At 41.0% G+C, this 20,217-nt stretch overlaps 1 protein-coding gene across 1 annotated transcript; it reads left to right on the top strand.

The window, feature by feature from the left end:
• The first annotated feature begins 1,444 nt into the window (after positions 1-1,444).
• Positions 1,445-7,100, top strand: MYOD1 (myogenic differentiation 1). Its single transcript, XM_063289393.1, has 3 exons — positions 1,445-2,107; positions 5,677-5,755; positions 6,236-7,100. Exons 1-3 carry the CDS (start codon positions 1,565-1,567, stop codon positions 6,493-6,495), a joined length of 882 nt encoding a protein of 293 aa, XP_063145463.1. The 5' UTR covers positions 1,445-1,564; the 3' UTR covers positions 6,496-7,100.
• The last annotated feature ends 13,117 nt before the right edge of the window (positions 7,101-20,217 follow it).

The raw sequence follows: 20,217 nt of genomic DNA, 5'->3' as shown, positions 1-20,217 counted from the left end.
TCTAAAGAGCGGCTCTTTATCATCCAAAATCGGCGGCGGGGGGCGGGAGCAATGAAAGAATCTTTAATTTTGTCCTCCCCCTCCCATTCTCACAATAGTTAAAATCGAAGAATAGACACAGAATCAAATCCGCCCTCAGACGACCAGCTATTTCACGGGGAGGCGCATGCCTCTTGGATTTCCCCCCGTGAAGTAAAAGCGTTGAATTGAAAAAATAGAGCGTGTTTATTCAAGAACGAGGAGACGCTTGTCGTGGACATTATTGCCTCCTTCGATTATAACAGATTTTCCCTCGTGGGCACCGAGAATTAAAGCAGGATTGAAAAAAAGAGTCGAAGCTGCTACAACCAATGGACCACCATGCGGGAAACACAACCTTGCGATCGAATCTTACAAACCGGATCACCGTCGTGCTTTACCGATAGATCAATTAAAAGCACCCGGCGGAGGTAAAACAGAATAAAGCAATTCCATAAATACGACGGCTTCAATGGGAAAATCCTCCAGAAGCCTCTCCAAGCGGAAAAACAGTCGTATTGACACTTCCCGAAACCGGGGAAATTCCATGCAAAGCGGCTCCCAAACGCGTTCAATTTAACTATCACGACACAGTGATTTCCCGATCCTGGAAAAAATAAATACATTCGATATCGATCTCAAGATTACAAATTATTTTTTTACCTTTCAGTAGATAGCACAGAATGTAACGTTTTGACATGGTAAAATGATGAATTGCCTTATGGAGGGAGAGGGAGAGAGAATGAATATATAAATGACGCTCGGGTTGGAGGAAAAAAAAAACCATTCGTTTGCAAAAACGGCTCTTATTACATAGCTTCATTTATTCCTTTCTCACGTTATTCCAAGAGCAGGACAAAGACTAAAAGCACCACGTTTAAAACGAACGAAAACCGAGGGCAACATCCCCTCCCTTCTGATCATGGGTCGGTTAGGCCAGCGGATTTCGACCCGCTTTCCGGCTGCGAGGCTGACTCCCCGACCGGCGTTTGACATTTGCCCCCTCCCCTGCCCAAAACACGGCCACGTTTTCTCCAACTCTCGCCGGACGGCCGTCTCTTCGGCTGCCGTCCAATCACGACGGCGCGGCCTCTCGCCTCTCCCCTCCCGCCCACTTGGAGACCCCCTCCCGGCGACCGGCTTTGCGAGGCCCAAGGGGATAGGCCGGCAGGTGGAGCAGAGGTGGCCGCGGAGGAATGCCCAGCCTCCTCTCCGGGATAAATAGAGCCACGAGGCGACCTGGTTGGATGGCATCGGGGAGGGCCTGTCATTTTCTTCCAGGCAGGCAGAGCGGCAGAGGAAGGGGGAAGGGGGGATAAAGAAGCTAGAGGCGAGAGCGAAGCCCCCTCCCGCCCTAGGCAGTCGGCTTCCCCTCGTTCTCTCTCTCTCCCTCTCCTAGTGAGGGGTCGCGGCCATTCGGCTTCGCTGGAAGGAGAGGCCGACCGACGGCACCAGAGGCCCCAGCGCCCCCGTCCCGCCCGCCTTTAACACTAGGAAGCCCCGCGCCGTCTGCCCGGGTGGGGAGCCGGGCGGCCACCCCTCTTCCATGGACGTGCTAGGCCACATGGAGCTGACCGACGGCTCCCTCTGCTCGTTCTCGCCCGCCGGCGACTTCTACGACGACCCCTGCTTCAACACGTCGGACATGCACTTCTTCGAGGACTTGGACCCGCGGCTGGTGCACGTGGGAGGCCTGCTGAAGGCCGACGAGCACAGCCACCACCACGGCCACGAGGACGAGCACATCCGGGCGCCCAGCGGGCACCACCAGGCCGGGCGCTGCCTGCTTTGGGCGTGCAAGGCCTGCAAGAGGAAGACCACCAACGCCGACCGCCGCAAGGCGGCCACCATGCGTGAGCGGAGGAGGCTCAGCAAGGTCAACGAGGCCTTCGAGACGCTCAAGCGCTGCACCTCCACCAACCCGAACCAGCGCCTGCCCAAGGTGGAGATCCTGCGCAACGCCATCCGCTACATCGAAAGCCTGCAGGCGCTGCTGCGGGAGCAAGAGGATGTCTACTACCCGGTCCTGGAACACTACAGCGGCGACTCCGACGCCTCCAGCCCCCGCTCCAATTGCTCCGACGGCATGGTGAGTCCGCGCGCTGGCGCAAGCGCCCGCCGCCGCTCAAGGACGCTTCGGTCCACCTGTGCCTTGAACAGCGTAGGGGACACGGACAGTCAACAAGGGCAGCCCCCCTCCCCGCCCCTGCCCCGTCTTGACAGTCCGCCTTAAAGATGAGAAGCCTCTGGCTGAAATAGGAGGACAAGTGGCTCTGGGATCTGCGGCACGAAAGCCGGAAGCTCCCGTCTCTGCCTCAGCCAAAGAATCTGTTTGGGGGGCCAGGATTCAGCCTGCTGTTGCGGCTGTTTCAGAAATTATAGTCCCCCGGTGGGAGAGGGAACCCCGACTTCCAGTCTGTGACCGTGGCTTCCTAAAAAGCTTAGGGCTGCAAGTATTGGCCCGCCTTTCTGGGAGTGGTAACCTGAAAATAGGCCCGTGGGCTGCTTGAAGCACTAGGAAAAATGGAAGACTTCTGCTTTTGTGTGTTTCAAGAGCAGATATGGTGCAGTTATTCTCCTTTAGTCAGCACAGCATTCTCCCAGGGTTTCCCTGCATGTTTTTTTCTTTCCAGGGCAAAAGGGAAAGCTGTAATCATTCTGAGATGCCTTTTGATGGGCCGTGTTTCAAGCCATCTGCCTGCAAATGCCCTCTGATTCCCTGGCAAAGAGAATCAGGTTCTGTTCATTCTTATGCCCAAGAAAATAGGGAAGGCTGTGTTCTGGTGCTGAAGCAGGCCTAATCTAATTGAGAGAAAGAGAAGAAAAAGTCTCCCTCCCCCCCCCCCCAGCTTGGTCCATAGGCAAGTTTCTTTGGTGTTCTGAGCCTTGAGAAAAGAGGGGCGTCTGTTGTTTCAATCCCAGTTTAGGCTATTTGTTCCCTCAGGGATTGGGGTGGAGACAAGAGTTGCCCACAGGAGGAATTTGATACGGAAATTCCTTTGAGTCCATGGGTGTAATAAATTGATGGAATAAATTGTCTCTCCATTCTGCTTTTAATTGTGTAGATGGTTCAAATTCATCTGGGAAGCTAAAGAACTTCCCATCCAGGCATAGTTGTATTAGTGAGGCTGCAATGAGCACCACTGAGCTGGTGGGATTTCACTTCAAGTAGACGTGCTCCCTCAACTACAGACTACATTTATTTATTTAGTCAAGTAATAGGTTGCCCTTCAACAGAAGCTGTTGTGTTGGCTCCAGCTCAAAGAAAAAAATACAGTTTTTAAACACCCTCAAGAAGAAAGCCTGTTTGGTGTAGTACTGAAGGCACCAGGCTAGAAACCAGGAGACCATGAGTTCTAGCACAAAGCTAGCTGGGTGACCTTGGGCCTGTCACTCTCTCTCAGCCCTAAGAAGGAAGCAATGTCAAACCACTTCTGAAAAACCCTGCCAAGAAAACTGCAGGGACTTGTCCAGGCAGTTGCCAGGAGTCAAAAACTGACTTGAAGGTGTGTGTGCACGCACACACACCCAAGGAAGCCACATAAAATACTGTAACAGCAACATCAAACAGGGAGCAAACCATGAGTATCACTCTTTCTGTTCCAGAGGATCTGTGGCACGAAATTCAATCTGTGGCTTCTGAAATTCAACTCCCTCTGACCTCCTTGCAGTAAAGTGAGCCCTTCTGTCTTTTTTCTTGGAGCAAATATAATTACTATTTGCTTATGAAATTTAATCACTGGGGAAAATGTATACTTATCCTGTAAGTTAAATGGAACATTCTAATTTTTGCCTGTCCAAAGCATATGTTCTCCCTAGCAATACAGCTGAATATCCTAGAGTTAATATTTTTGAGATGGTGGATGGTAGTTAAAGTTACACCCTGATCTCATTCACCGCCTAAGGAATGGAGCAGCCCAAAGTAAATACTCCTGTATCTGCTCATATTTGGAGAACCTTCATTGAAAGGTGCTCATTAAAGTATGCTAGTTCAAAGCCTTTCTTGAAGAAAAGCATTATTTGCAAATGGATCCTACATATCTACTAAGGACCATCCTGACTTCCTTCAAATTTATTCTTTAGTAAATGTGCATAGAGTTGCAGTTTTAGGGGAAGAAGCCTCACTAGGCAAAAATTTATAAGACTGCTGTGGATATAACTCACATTGGAGATTTCTTGCAATGTTAAACTGGTTTGATATATCTAACAGCAACATAGAAAAAAAGTGAAGATTCCATTTTGCATTATGTCGCAGTGAAATCTGTTTTGCAATTTCACAGACTTTTCTATGAATCCCTCCCCCTTTAAAAAAAAAACTTGCTTTTTGTATATTTTTCCCCTGAGTGTTACACACATGCAGGTCTCTTCCACTGCATCCTGTCCCCACAGTAACAAGGCCATGAGGTAGGCTAGATTGAAAAGGAATGGCTGTCGCTGAATGACTTAGTGAGTTCCATGTTGAGCAGGGACTCGGGTTTTCTTGATGCTTAAACTTTTGTTGAGCTGCTTTTATTTTATTGTTGGGAGTATGACAGAGGGGGTCACTGTTACTGTCACACACCTTTTAATCGCTCTGAAACCTCCCTGGCTGCACACTCAACCCAGTCTAAAATAGTCCGAGAGGAGGAGCCTTCTGGGAGGGTTTCACCGAAGCATGGGAAGTCTGGGAAGCTATAGCTGCTGGAGAGATCAACCCACAAGGAAAGACAAATGAGTCATGCATAATCCTTGGCCACTACGTTGCTAACTAAATTTCAAGAGGGTCGCTCTGTGCAAAGTTCTCTTCTGAGGTAATTTTGTTCCCTAATTTGATGCATATTTGGAATTCAGTTAAGAGTAAAAAAGTTCCCCCTGTTCTAATGTCAGAACGAGGGACTTCTCAGTCATAAGGTTTATTTATTTACCTACCTTTTATTTATTAATTTTAAAAAGTGTATATGGCCACCCATATTATATAAAATACCTTTGGGTGTATAACGGCAATTAAACGAATTTTAAAAAGACAATAAATAAACCCTTTCAAACCACCGACCACCGTAACAGTCCCATCACAGAACCACAAATGCTAGGCTCCCCTTCTCTCCTGACCCCACGCCTGAGGGGGAAGCCAAGGTCTTGACAGTCTTACGGAAGGCGAGGAATGTTTGCTTTCTCATTTATTTATTTGTTGAGGCTTACATGCCACTTTAATCCAGTATTACTCTTGGTCACTTGCATAATATGAAACTAAAAAAAATAGAACAGGGCATGACAAATAAAACGATTTGGCATGGCAATAAAAGCCACTGTAACCATTAGGTAAGATTTTTCTACCGGAATGCCCGCTCATTAGTTCACTGGGTCGCATAAGAGTTACTGTATGAGCGTGTGAGCCTGGTATTTATATATCGAAAACTGCTCCACAAAACCTGAATAACTAGGGTAGGGATTTGTATTATTCCTGGGCTTGCTCCCCAAAGCAGTAAAGTTCAAATGAAATGCAAAGAGGTTCCATCAGCATGAGAAAAAAAAAAATCCAGGACTTGTGAGAAATGTGTGGCATCTGGTATTTAAAGGGCTGCGTATCTATCCCAATGGGAAAGGATCATTAAACTTGTGAGTGGAGATTTGTAGTCAAGTTTCTGACCGAATGCCTTGTATTGTTGGGTTTTGTTTCAGCTGGATTACAGTGGACCTCCTTGCAGTTCTCGCAGAAGGAGCAGTTACGACAGCAGCTACTATTCAGAAACACTCAGTGGTGAGTATCTGCCTTTAAAAAAAAGATTCCTCTAAATTAAGGTACATCATATCTTGGGTTCTTTTTTACCCGTATAGAAGTAACTGAAAGCAATACATTTTATCAAATATAATGTTACTGTTATTAATTTGCATGCATTTAATTTTCAGGTGGTGATCAGGATGGGCAGTTGGGTCAATGCCTAACCTTAAATGTAAAATTTAAAGCAATTAGTCCATTCTTTGTGTTCCCAGCTCTACATTTTATTAATAGCTTATGTGCCACTAGCATAGTTTCCGTTGAATTGCCAACTGTAGGGGGAATGAGTAGGCCTTCGGCTGGAGTTAAGCTGAGTTCACTTGACTGCTGAATAGCAATGTATGATATAAGATATAAAACTTATCTATGACGTGTGTGTGTGTGTGTGTGTGTGAGGAGTCCTACAAAAAGTAGGACTCTTCTTGGCATTGTACTGAGATTGACTGATCTCCCTGTCTTTAGATTCAAAGCAAGGGAAGAGTTCGGTTGTCTCCAGCCTAGATTGCTTGTCAAGCATTGTGGAGAGGATCTCAACAGAGAGCACAGCCTGTCCTGCTCTTCCCACAGCTGAAAGTGGGATTGAAGGGAGCCCTTGCTCACTCCACGAAGGGGCCAGCCTGAGTGATACCGGAGCCCAAACCGGTTCCCCAGCCAGCTGTACTCAGGTTCCTCAGGACTCTGCCAACAGCAGTGCCAGCAACCCTATTTACCAAGTGCTATGAAGCGCAAGCATGATGAATGCTCTCTTTTAACCAGCAAACATACTTAAACCTGCATTTCCAAGACTGAAAATGGACAATACTTACAGCATTTTTTACTCGCTTTCAAATCTATCTAATAATTCCTTTTTTCCATGCTTGTATTACTCCAAGAATGCACTTATTTATTGGTTATAAACAAAAGCTATTTAATTTGTATATAGAGCTCTTTTAGAATTGTGCACCATGAAATGGCCAATGTTTTAACCGTGAAATGGTCAATGTACAGGGATCCTTATAGGTCCTGGACAGGCTGCTTAATTACCATTACTATCTGAATAGCTTAAGCAGCCTGATGCATTCAGAATTGCTGCCTGTCTTTGCAATTCCCCCCATCTAAACACCCACCCCTCACCCCAAAATCATATCCACATATATTCAGAAAAGGTTGTGGACCATTTTTTTTAAAAAAACAAGAATAATTATTTTGTATACTTTGCAAAAAAAAAGTTTCCATGGAAAGAACAATAAAAATGTATGTATTTAATGTTGCTTGGTTTGTTGTGCCAAACTTTAACTTTATATATTTATACAATATGGATGCTGAGAATGTTTTCAACAATATTCTAAATAAAGATCCTTATTTATAAAATTGTTGGAGTTACTTGTCTTTAGCTAGGAATTTCAGGGATGATGCCAGTATAATATTGACAAGTTGTTTTGTTTTGTTTTGTTTTGTCAAGTCACATATTGTTAAGTTCCCAAGAATTTCATGACCAAAATAGAGTTTGGAAAGAACTGGGCGTGCTATTATTGTGCATGTTCTGACATTTTCATTGCAGATAATTACTTGGCAGGACATGCAAGCAGTTCACCCATGTTTATTCAATGATTCTGTGCATAGGATCATGCATTGTGGTAAACCATGAAACACAGTTTATAAACTATAATTACTGGATTCACCCAATATGCTGAGTCCTAATTAAATGCAGAGTGATGTGTGAACCTAGTCCATGTTTTCTTAGGACTGCAAACTCAGTCATGAACTACCCATTCCTGAGATGCGCATGTCTCAGATGTACTTTTTTTTATAAGCATGCAATTTTATTTTTGTAAGTCATGATAGGGTCTATAAGATTGCCTAGAAACAGTTTAAATAAAATGAGCAGCGGACAGGAATACTTAGCAGCTGAAATATAGATTTTAATTAACACACGTGTTTAATTTAGTTGTACCTTAGTAATATGCTACAATAAGTCACATAGCCAGCCCCAAATTGCAGAAGCCAGGAATCAAGTATTCAATCAACACAGATCACAGAAAATTCAGATTTTATCCCATAATGTGGTTGGTTTGGTTTTAGCTCAGCATGCCACCTGTTTGGTGCTGTGCAGGCCCAGTCAGTTGTGGTTTATTCAGTTTAAGCAAATCATAGCTTAAGGGTAACTCCAGTCAGTTTGGTGGTTGGTTGAGTAATAATGAGACATTATTAACAACTGTTTTAAGAATGGTGTTTAGAGCTGGGTTTCCCTGGATCGTACTGATAAATGTTTATGATATCTTGATAAATTTGTATGTGAGATCTTATAAATTAGGGGGACAGCAGTGGTGACGTACACATCTAAATTGTTAGATGTGCCAACTATCTAACAATTGCCAAATGCACAATATTAAAGTCAAATAGGACTGGATATCAACCACAGATATAAAATATATGCTTAATATTGAGAAAATATTTACAAATAGGGGATCTCTCTAGAATATTGATGAATTGATGAAATAGTGAGAATTTATTCATCCCAACCAAAGCAAATATATTGTCTTCAATCTTCTGGCCTATTTTAAATACAGTTGGCAAATTGATTTTCATATTATGAATGAGCTAGCATGAATCTTGGGCTCATCTACCCTTCTTTTCAGTAATGGCTACAAAAAGATCAGAACTGCTTCTGCAATTTCACTTTCATTTTCAAATCACCTTCAGTTTCACATCAGATCTTGAACTCAGAGTACTACAATTTCTTTAAAGCAAATTAGGAATAAGCCATGATTTCATATCCTGGCTTATTCTAAAACCTGTCCCTCAGACTCAGTCATCAAAAGCATTCTGCTTTTGTTAAGAAGCAGAAATAGCTATTGCTATTTTCTTGTCTGGCACATAAAAAGTGGCGTGCATATGCCAGAAGCATGTTAGGACTTGTTCACATAGCAGGCAGTCATGGTTTCCAATTACATCTGAATGGACTTCAGGGTTTAAATTAGTCTCTGTAAGCATAACTCTTGGTTAGTATAAACAGAGTTCATGTTATTTGAATAGCAAAAGTGGATAATAAGTTGGATCTATTTATAACAAACTCTTTACTAAGGATTGTAGTAACATGTAGATTTCATTGTATAGTAACTGTAATGATAAGACTTCAGTTCTCCTAGTTTGCATCTAGACCTATATGCCCATATAATTGATATCCAGTTATGCATATATTCATGACTCGATTTTACATTCTGTGATTAGGGCTGATTTATCAAGATCTATACGGAAACCTGTGCTTAAAATTAAACCTGTGCTTCACATTTTCCTAATAAAAAACCTAGTAAAATGTAACTATAAAATAATATATTATTGTTACCTATCTCTGCAGCAGTTGGACAAGATAGCTTTGTTGGAAACATAATGATAATGCTACAAACTTTATGCTGCATGGTAAGCAAATGGGATGTTATATAACAAATACAGGAAAAATTATGGGCTACCCTTTCTAATTAAATCCATTATATATTTTGCGGGGTCACTTACTGTCATAGGGTCTTTGTGAGATAGCACTGGTCAGAGTCAAGGAGACCCACAATTCTCATTAAATTAGATTTTTATTATAAGATACTAGAAAAATACAGATTTTGTTAACAACACCAAGAGATTTGCTTCTTTTTCTTATAACTCATTTTCTACTTTATTTTCTCATGTCTATTATCTTACACACTGTCCTGTTTTACCAACACTTTTACATTCTATATTCTACAATCCTTATTCCTCTTCTTTAACTTTCCCTTTTAACTTGAACTCTGGCCCCCAGGATTTCTGGCCTACGCCCGGCCCTCCATAGCGCATGTCAACCCACACTCACTTGTGTGGCTTGCTGGATCCTGCTGGAAAGTGGAGGTTGTTGGAAACTGCTTTTAGCCAGACTCCAATTCCTCACCTGCTCCCAGTTGCTCTTTTTAGTAGTATTAACTGATGTTTTCTGTGTCTTTATGGAGGAGTGGGTTTGCCTCCAGTGCTCCATGACTGATCACATGTTGGGCTTCTCTCTGGATGCTTCATTTCTACCAGTGCTTAGTTCTCAGAGCCTTGAGTTCAGAGAACTTCCCAGCCTTCTGGATCCAAAGTTGCTCACTTCCTGGGCCCTCCTGGTGTTGGCTGGTCACTGCTTATTGTCAAGTTGAAGCTGGCTAAGCCTTCCAGATCTCCCGAAATCCCTGTGGCCACCAGATGGGTCTTCCCAGGCCTTGGAGGCCTCTATTTCTTGGCCCTCTTCTCTATATGACAATAGCTGCCAATGTTTCTTCCAGATCCTCTGCTTTCAGCTTCTGGGTTTCCCTTATCAATGGTCTGGCTTGGACTGAGATGTTATAAATGACCAAGTAGCCCTTATTCCTCTGGTCTTCCCTCACTTCTGCAATTCTTGGGTACTGCAGCAGCTGGAGCCAAATGTTATTTCTGGCAGGGATGGGGGAAATAACTTCCATGCAGCTATTCTTTTTCTGGCCAGTAGACAGGCTTCTTGGATCCTCCTCTGACCAAGTTGTTCTTCCTTCAAAGCAGAGAGTACCACCTTCCAGAATGCTGTGCTAATAACCATATTTACCATTTCCCTCCTCCAATATATTATTTGTATTGGTATACCAATATACCAAGAACAGTCTTCCCTGGTGCCTTCCATATAGATCTGACTTCACCTCCCATAATCCTTAACCAATACTCTTTACCTTAAGGAGGTAAGGTTGAAGAGGCTGATCTGGTGGCATTGCACACTGTGCCTTTGGATGATACTGATTTTCAGGACCCACTTCAACAAGTCTTTCAACTAGGACATGAGACTGAAACTGCTTTTCAGACCTATATCAGGACCTAAAGGAGGTGGGGAAGCATGGCTCTGTTACTTCACATAGATCTTTTTCCAGCTTTGGATGGATGCTTGGCAAATTAAGCTCTGAGGGTACTGTATTATTCTGGATCTGATACTTTCTGGCCAAACATTCCTATTTTAATGTGACTGACTCAAATGGGCAAAGCTTCAATTGTACCACTGAGGCTGCCATCTTGACTTATTTGACTATGTCCTGTGGACACTCCTATCTATAGAGAATGATAATATTGACTTTTACTTTAATTTCCTTTAATTTACTTTAAATTTAAGCACATTGGTCTAGAGCTGCCATCTTTGTCCTGGTTCAGTCTCCATTTTGAAGGCCGTTCACCAATTTGCCACTCAAAGATCAAGTTCAGCCCTCATCCTGAAAAAGATTGTGAATCTTACCTTTGGAGATTTAAGCCCAGGTGACAGTACTTGGCTGACCTTGGCTGGGCCTGGAAGCTGAGCAGGGTCTGGACTAGTTAGTACTTAGACAGGATTCCTTCATGGAATACCAGAGCTGGAGGCTAAATTGGGAAGTAAAAAATATCCTGTAAGAAGGCAATAAAAAAATTCTTCCTCTTGCCAAGAAAACTGCATGAAAGTTACTTGGCACTTTCAAGTTGAAGAAGACTGTCCCTTTTCTCCCTAGAAGAAACCTGTCTCCTTAGGAATCTGGCAAAACCTGCTGGAGAAACCCTTTGGAGGGCAGTGCCTCTTCAATATTATATTATAATATCTTCAATATTATATTTGTATTTATATTTATTTATGGTATTTTAATGTTTTATCCTTGTTGTAAACTGCCCAGAGTCCCCCCTTTGGGGGGAGATGGGCAGTGGCAAAATTTAATAAAAAAAATAAATAAATAAAAGCCCAGTTGTTGGGCATAAGGGAAGGATCAGTTGTGGTTTCTGAATGCCACTCCTAAACTGAAGAATTTCATTCCCTTTGGAGTTAACAGTTGCTTCCATTTCTCTTGGTTCTTAGGAGTCATTAAACAACTTTTAAATATGGCCTTTTAAAATACTTCAGTAAGCATTACTGCTGTTTTTAAAGTTTGGGGATAATTTTATTCTTGGTTCTTACATTTTTTATGTTCCTTTTGAAATTAGTTGTGCATTGCTTTGATGGATTTAAAATATTAAAAGTAAACAATTTAAAAAAAAACAGACAAAACTAGAAGTTGTCTCCATTGGACCCTTTCAACAAATCTGTATTTACACACAGATATTAGATTGGAAAATGGGTATTCATTCTTATAAATCTGCTTTAAAATCATTTGTTTATTTATTTACTTATTCATTTGTGGATAAAATCTATGTGGTCACTAAGAGTACCAATTTGATGGCACATAATCAAGAAAAGGAAGGAAGGAAGGAAGGAAGGAAGGAAGGAAGGAAGGAAGGAAGGAAGGAAGGAAGGAAGGAAGGAAGAAGGAAGGAAGGAAGGAAGGAAGGAAGAAGGAAGGAAGGAAGGAAGGAAGGAAGGAAGGAAGGAAGGAAGGAAGGAAGGAAGGAAGGAAGGAAGGAAGGAAGGAAGGAATGGCCCAAGCAATGGATTGGCTATGAAGGGCACAGCTATTGTTGGTTTAAACATAATGGTATTGCAAAATCCCTTCCCTTGTACTTCTCAAGTCTGATAAATTTTCTCACTGTTGAAAAGAGGTAAAGGATCAGAAATGGCCACATACATTGCCACAAACATTTGTCTCACAATTCCCTCGCTTTCTTTTCTACAGCAGTGCTTCCTGAAAGCAAGAGAAATTATCTGCTCACATAAAGATGGAACCTTACAGCTCTCTGTCAAAATAGTTGTGCTCAATAACGAACACCCTATTCTACAAGTATTCCTCAGTATTGAATTTCAATGATTTATTTTAGCAGTCCAACTTTCCACAGGCTACTTCTAATGTTACAACAGAGAATATGCATTTAACACATCTCAAAATAGACACATTCTTTTTCACTCACTCACGGGGACACATGGTTCATATGCACTTTTTTTTTTCTAACACACCAAGAAAAAGCTTGGATAATGTGACAGGACAATGAATTAATAGGATATCAACTTCTCAGTTATACCACCATATGACAGAAAGCTACAGACACACAGATCTCTGTTGTCCATGTATCCAGTTCCAGCAGAATGATCCTATTATCATTTCTACCATCATTACTACTACTACTATACCAACTACCATTACTAAGACTGCCATTAGGTGGGGAGGCAGAAGGAGCAGTCTTTTCCGATTATAGAAAAAGAAATCAAGCTGTAAGTTCAGAACCCCTCTAGCTGACATTTTTCTAGCTTACTTTAAATACTGTTAGCTACTTCAGAAGCCCAGATTAAATTTAATTCATTAATCAACCAACAAACCAACCAAAGGAATATCATGGGCAGATATAGCTTATTTTTCATCTGTAGTTATAAAAATGTAGAGAAAAACTACAATGGGCAAAAGAAAATATAAATAGAACAGAGATCATTAAGATGAATGGGCTAATTGCTTCTTCACAGAAAATATCGTGAACTTTTGATACTTCATGAGAATGATGCTTAATTTAGGAACATTAGAATCTCCCAGCTAATCAGATTGAAACTCTGTTAGTCTAGCAGTCTGTATCACAGCTTTCTCCAAATCTAGTCAAGACTCCCACTTCTGAGCTCTTGGAATTAAAACTTTAGATTTCCCACTGGCTGGGAACTGTTGTCCTTGTTCTCTGAAATATAAAATCCTCTGTTTAGGTCAACCTTGTTCTTGCTCTCTGTGAGGTACACCAATCCATCCCAGATGAAAAATCTAGGGTCAGCCCTGGATTCCACCAAGATCATGCTGCCAAAGTTCATCCACAAATTGCCAAATTACACCAGCACAACTTCCCTAGGACGTTCAGCAGCAAATAGAATTATTTAAATTTATTTTATGTATTCCATTTAAAACCTATTTTAATTACTATTTAAGTGACTTTCTTGCCCTTCACTATAATAACTGCAGACTAGTTATGTCTCCAAGCTCCATTTTTGTCAAACAGGGAATAAGATGTAGTATATAGGGCTTTGGAAAGAAGAACTTACACAGCACCTAAAAATCCTATTCCTTGACATTGATGCCATGTCATATCTTCATGAGTTTCTAACTTGCCATGAACTAGTGGTGAAACTTTCTACCAAGAACCTGAGAGTCAGTAACCTGTTTATTCTTAAGAAAATAAGCTACTACCAGGAACCAAAGCACTCCTAGCTGTGCATAGTTAACCAGTGATTTCTATCCCATATGTACCACTGAAGTGTGACAGAAGAGGGTGAGTTGGCAGAGAAACCTTATTCCCTTATGAGTCACTTCTCAATAATTGCCTGAGTGTTTCAAGTCTAGGATGAGAGGTTAGTCAATTTTAGAAATCATGAAACATTCAGAGCTTTCCTAGGAATAGATATAACAAGGCTTTCTCCTCACATTTTCCCCCAAAGGTCAAGAGTACTCTCATAATCTGTGTGACTATGACCAAAGCTCAAACTATTGCAGTCAACAGATGATGCCAGTGTGTTGAAAGGAAGTGTCATTCCACAAGCAAATGATAAAGAGAATGTGGCATGTTATTTAGAATATACTCGATCAGAAAATCTTAACATCCACAAAACCCTTTAAGTAGAAGGATCATCCCCCACTAAAACAGTGATGGCCAGTCATATATTTTCTAGAGAATTTCGAAGCATGAAATGCAAGCCTTTCTCTTCCTCTCTATGGTTCAAGAGCTAAAGAACTCCAGAAAGAAGCAAAAGCAATTCAGTGCACTTGCTGAGAAAGTTGCATCAAGCTTCTCCATCCATCAAGGCTGATATTCCATCAGGCTGAAGTCAAGGGAAAAAGAAGACACACTTGCTTTCCCCTTCCTTCCTTCCTTCCTTCCTTCCTTCCTTCCTTCCTTCCTTCCTTCCTTCCTTCCTTCCTTCTCATTACTGAATGTAGAGGCCAATCAACTCCCAGAGACTCTTGCAATGCAACTAAAGCAGCATTTCCCATTAATTTCCTCCAGATATGGAGGGAAAAAGCAGCATTTCCCATTAATTCCCTCCAGATATGCTGGCAAGGAGTTGCTGCCTCAACATATTCGGAGGTCCAAGAGCTTTATTAGCACTTGAAGAGGGAAATAAACAGTCAGCATATTAGGAAAAAGCTGTTTGGGGTAAACAGTTCATATGGGACTCAAAAGCAGTTTGATGGAAGAGATGTGCATTGAATTTGTCCAAACCACAAATCCAGAATTAACCTGTGCTGCTTTGAAGTGATTCTATGGCTCCATAAGGTGAAACTGGATCCCTATGGAGTGACCTGAACCAGACTGGGAGCAATTTACTGCTTCTGAGTACCAGTGAAAGGATACAAGGTTCCTGGAAAATTAGCTACACTGAGGTTACGCTTACCTATAATATATGAGCATGGGGATGGGGATGGGAGAGGAAAGGAGTTAAATGACAGAACAGTCTAAGTAGAAGATTTACGGACTATATCCAAAGAAAAATACTTGTTTACACAGTGAAAAGCATGCTCCTGGCTGGAATTTATAAGGTGTTATGCATACAAGAAGAGGCAACTATGTCTGTAAATATCATTTAATTTTCCCTGAAGATATCAAAAGAATTTAAAGGAGCTGAGTTCAAAAACCTCTGCATTTATTTTGTTGAAACTGGGTGGGATGATGGGGGAGAGAGGTGAGCAAGATCTACATCCCCATAGATGTACCCACCTTGTCTGCAAATTTCTTCCTATTATGATAAAAAGTTTTGTTTTGTTTTGTTTGTAAGAAAAAGTTACAGCATAGCTTTCCCTTGCAAGTCAAAGAAGGATATCTCACGGTGTCCTTGGTTTTCTTCTGTTGGAAGTATATCTCATTTTGGACTCATGGGGCAATCCAAATATTGTGATCAGTGCATAACTTTACAAAGTTTCCCAAGTCTGTACAAAAATGTATGATAAGAATTATACAATTGAATTTGATTACAAAGAATGTACAACTCTGCCATCTGCAGGATAAAATATGAATACAATTAGGAATGTTTAATAAAAATGAATATAGAAAGGAGTTATGATCTAATTTTAACTCCTGAATTGATCTGGAAAGTTGAGTTGACTTGGTTTCAACTTTCAGATCTATCCAGAAAAATCAGTATGATTTGGACTTTCTACTCAGTTATGAAAAAGTGCATTTGAACATGCTGAAAACCCTATCAAATCTCCAGACCAATTCAGAATCTTGCCAATCAATCATTTGAATTCATAATTTGAATCAAATGATCAAATTAAACTGCCTTCAAATCAGATTTCCAATCAAAGCTACATAAGTATGTTATTAGAACAATAATTCATTCAAAACTTTAGTGAAGTATACTGGAACATATGGAGTGTTTTTATTTATATTAGTAGCTTGATATCAGTAGAATACAAGAGCCAGTTTGGTGTAGTGGTTAAGACACAGGGCTAGAAACTGGGAGACTGTGAGTTCTAGTCCTGCCTTGAGTACAAAATCAGCTGGGTGACCTTGGGCCAGTCACTCATTCTCAGCCCTAGGAAGGAGGCAGTGGCAAACCACTTCCGAAAATCTTGCCAAGAAAACTGCAGGGACTTGTCCAGGCAGTCTCCGAGAATCGGACACGATTGAACGGATTAAAAAAAATATCAGTAGAATGCATTAGATATCTTTGCTTTCACTGCAGCCTATAATATATAACACTAAATAAAAACTTGCAATATTCAATGAATATTTTCATCCAGTTCTACATATGTATTGTAATTAATTAATTAATGTTTTTATCCAACACAATCAAGACACTCTTGGTTGGTTAGATTCTCAACAATAAAATATCCACAGTATAAATAATTTGACATGATAAATAATAATTGAAGTATGATAAAATCCTAAAATAATAAAAAGCAATGAAAATAGAAAGTGACATCTATAACTGAAAGAGCCTCTTGAACATTCTTTTTTTAATAATTTCATGAAGTGTAATGAAGCAGGAGCTGATTGGATTTCAGGGAGCAGGTAATTCTACAGAACTGGTACCTCTAAATAGAAAAACAACATTTTTAGGCCCCTATCTCTCTAATCTTACAGATATGGTTGAGTGCTTTATTTGGGTGGGATGAAACTGAGCAGAGGAAACAGTCCTGGAGCATAGAGAGTAAAGAAGATGACCTTGATGCAAATATGCAGGAACTGTTACCAATCTCAGTAAAAGTAGTTGCAGCCTTTCTGTGGAGTTGATTTCCTGGTCTGGTCTACTTAGTGGGGTTGACATGAAGATACCTTGACTGCAAGCTATGTAGAGCTTTAAAAGTAAAAAAATATATAAATGGCAGATATTCTACTACTTATAGGAATGGAAATTTAAAGAATATAAAAGTTACTAGAGAAGAACATGACCATCATCAAGCCCATCTGATGTGGACACCTACTTTTATATCTAGAGAACAATTTTAAGTGGAGGCTGAGCTTTTGTTCCTAGAGGAACAATGAAGAGCTACTCCAATATCAGTTTACCAGCACAGAGAAATTCTGCATCAGTGACCTCTCATTTGAGCCACTTGATAGGTGGTAAAATCTCCATCCCACACCCACAATCACCTACCACACATTATGAACAGCCCAAAGCAGTTGTTATTCCCACCAGCAGGGAGCGCTGAGTGGGAGGGGAAATTTAATTAAGGGACTCCACTTAAATTGTCTTGTGTCACGCCTGTAATGTAACTAGCTCCCTCCTGAAACAGAGTAACACTCAGTAATCAGGGCAGTGGAATTTATGTTAGCATTCTTTTCTGCTCACTCCTGGCCTAGAGGAATGAACATCAACGTGGTTGTGAGGATGAGCCCACAGACTGACTAAAATACTTGTGATTGTTACATTAAGAATAAGCACTAGGTGGCAACCTTTACACAGAATTGAGGTCTTGCTTTCATTCAGATTAATGCAAGTCCTTCATGCAAAATATTGCTCCAATTTAGTAAGCCATTTTTTTCTCTTGCATTTTCTCTTTGGAGAAAATACAGAAGAATATTATTGTCCCAAACATTAATCCATCCTTTGTGGCTCACGTTTCCTACTTGATAAATCGTATAAAGTCACCTTTGCAGCTTACATTAGAAGCATGTGTTTAAATGCTTGAATCCTCTCTGAAGATGCTTCTGTAAAGCTGAGTTCTTGCACGAACATGGGTAGATAGTGGTAAACCTGCTTTTGCAACCACATCACTGCCATGAGGCAGCCCTTCAGAACCAAAAGGCTTAGTTTTCTAAATATTTACAGTATTATGCTGTAGTGTTTATTCAGTGCAATTTATGTCCTGTTATTTGCAAATTGTTTAACGGAGTGGCCCATAAATATGTTTACTTGGAAATGTTTTTGGACTATTTTTATGGAGCTCTTTATAGAAGTTTTAGGAGGGGCCACTGGGATTCAGCCTCCCCTTTTCTGGCACTACCAATTTGAATAAATGTCTGAAAGAGGTTTGTTTGCAAAACTTGGTATCTTTTTGGCTGTGTTCATACAACACACTTAACCAGCTGAGTTGGGGATCCAGTGAAAGCAGTTGTACAATGTATGAAAGAATTAAGACTTTGACCTTAGTTAATGTTAATATCTCTAGGTACAGTAGCTTAGTATTTTGCACCTAGCCCATTTCATTAATTTATGATTCAGTGTCATCAGAATCTAAAATATGGATTAATTCAGTAACAAAGTATGCTATGTGAATGTTGTCTTTAAACAAGTAGTGAGCAAGCAAGTTAGTAAACAAGTCATTTGAAAACTTGCCAGAATCTTCAAAAGGCTACATGAAAAAAGATTGTATGACTATCACCACAGAAGCCTATAAAAGCCTTCTCCAAGGTAGCACACTCCAAATGTATTGAACTATAGCCCTTCAACTCCAGCTGCCTGGGGATCATGGGAATTGTAGTCCATCATCTTTAGAGGTGCCAGACTGAGGAGGCTACCCGAAATGCTAATGGCTCCGGATCAGTTCTCTATTATTGAGTTCAACAGAAAGGTAGAATGGGCTGCTGTTCCAAGCTGTTTGACACAACCCGCCAGCTGTAAGTTAATTAACCTTATTAAGAATGTGAAACTTCCTTTGTTTGCTTGACTAATTTCCTTTAAAAATGCTGCCTAGAGAATACTACCTCTGAGAAGTGTTTACCAGTTTAAGAAAACCATCAGATAGCATACTAGAAACTCATCATGTGCTGGTGGATTCTAAGCTATTCTTTGTCTCTTTGCAGTGTTTTCTCCTCTCTGATGGTTACTGAGTCTAAACTGTTAGATGGAATTGGAAGAATGTATGGCAACCAGCTTCAGTCTCTATGCAAAGCCTATATAAAGAAGGTATGTCACAGCAAGGATCCACAACTTTTTTGGATTGGACTCCTAGATCTTGACTGTAAAAATCAGGATGACCACTAGCTGACAACAAAGAGCCAGGATTTTCTGTATCTCTTTGCTGCCAGCCAGATGTGTGCAGTGTAGGTCTAGCAGCCCTAGTGGCCTAGTTGCAATTCTGAGAATCACTCACAAAATAGTTGTCACAGAGAGCTTCAGTGTATCTTTGTATTGTGAATTTCAAAAAAGGGCCTCTAGGCTTTTTTGGACAACACATGGACAGACTCCCAAACATCTGGGAAACTGTGAGCATCCTAGACCAAGCTAAATCCAGCAATAGGAACTGAAATAAATATAATGCCGGAGGTGGGTGCTTTGCAATGTGGAAGCATCTGAAGTTGATTGTTTGTTGATTGTTTTTTTAAAAAATAAAACCAGGTAGTATATGGGTGCTGAAGGAAATATCATTGTATCACCCACTTTTTCAAATGAAACATCCAGCAAGCCTGTTTCAGACTAAAACACAATCAGGGCCTTTAGCCTGAAAAAAGATTACACATTCTCTTCATTTTGCACAGATAGTAAATACTGTCTGGAACTAGATGGACCAATTCTCTAACCCTGAAGGAGGCAGTACCTTATTTATTCATGACTTGCTAAGGTGAATGGAACATGGTCATTATAAACCCGTAGTGAGTTTTCCTTCCTTGGGGTGGAAAAGACAAAGATGGTCAAAGCAAAGGCAATCTTACAGACGCCTATGCAAAAACATCTTCTCCTTGCATCTCCCAAAGAGAAGGGCAACGTGCAGATGGAGCAATGAAAGATGACCAGCAATAGTAGGGAGTCAGTGTGACTTTGAGAAAGGAATTACATTTGAGGCCACTGGCCAGATAGAATAGCCTGATTAGTCAAGTCAATCTGTAGGCTTTTCATCCCTCCTTTATCAACAACACAAACATGGAACTCTTCAATGAAGTCTAGTAACTGATGCAGCACCCAGCTTGCAATAATTACTTCTAAAGAAATCAATATGCACATGAGAAGTAGGCATGAAACTAATCTTAGCACTGGTCCAGTTTGAATGGCATCTCTTAGCACCATTCCCAGATGTTATATACTACCAATAGAAGAGAATATCTGTAGCTCAGGGTTGGACTGTGGAGTCCTTGGTGCTCTCTGAGCTTGGTTGTTTGCTTGCAGATGTTGCATTACCCAACTAGGTAACATCATCAGCACC

Source organism: Candoia aspera, chromosome 1 (genome assembly GCF_035149785.1).
Source record: "Candoia aspera isolate rCanAsp1 chromosome 1, rCanAsp1.hap2, whole genome shotgun sequence".
Taxonomy (NCBI): Eukaryota; Metazoa; Chordata; class Lepidosauria; order Squamata; family Boidae; genus Candoia; species Candoia aspera.
This window is presented reverse-complemented; position numbering and strand designations above follow the sequence as displayed.

Excerpts from the sequence above, each read along its gene's own strand:
- MYOD1 (XM_063289393.1), top strand. The coding sequence starts at position 1,565 with ATGGACGTGCTAGGCCACATGGAGCTGACCGACGGCTCCCTCTGCTCG. Across the intron at positions 2,108-5,676 it reads CCAATTGCTCCGACGGCATG|CTGGATTACAGTGGACCTCC; the intron begins GTGAGTCCGCGC and ends GTTTTGTTTCAG. Across the intron at positions 5,756-6,235 it reads CTATTCAGAAACACTCAGTG|ATTCAAAGCAAGGGAAGAGT; the intron begins GTGAGTATCTGC and ends CCCTGTCTTTAG.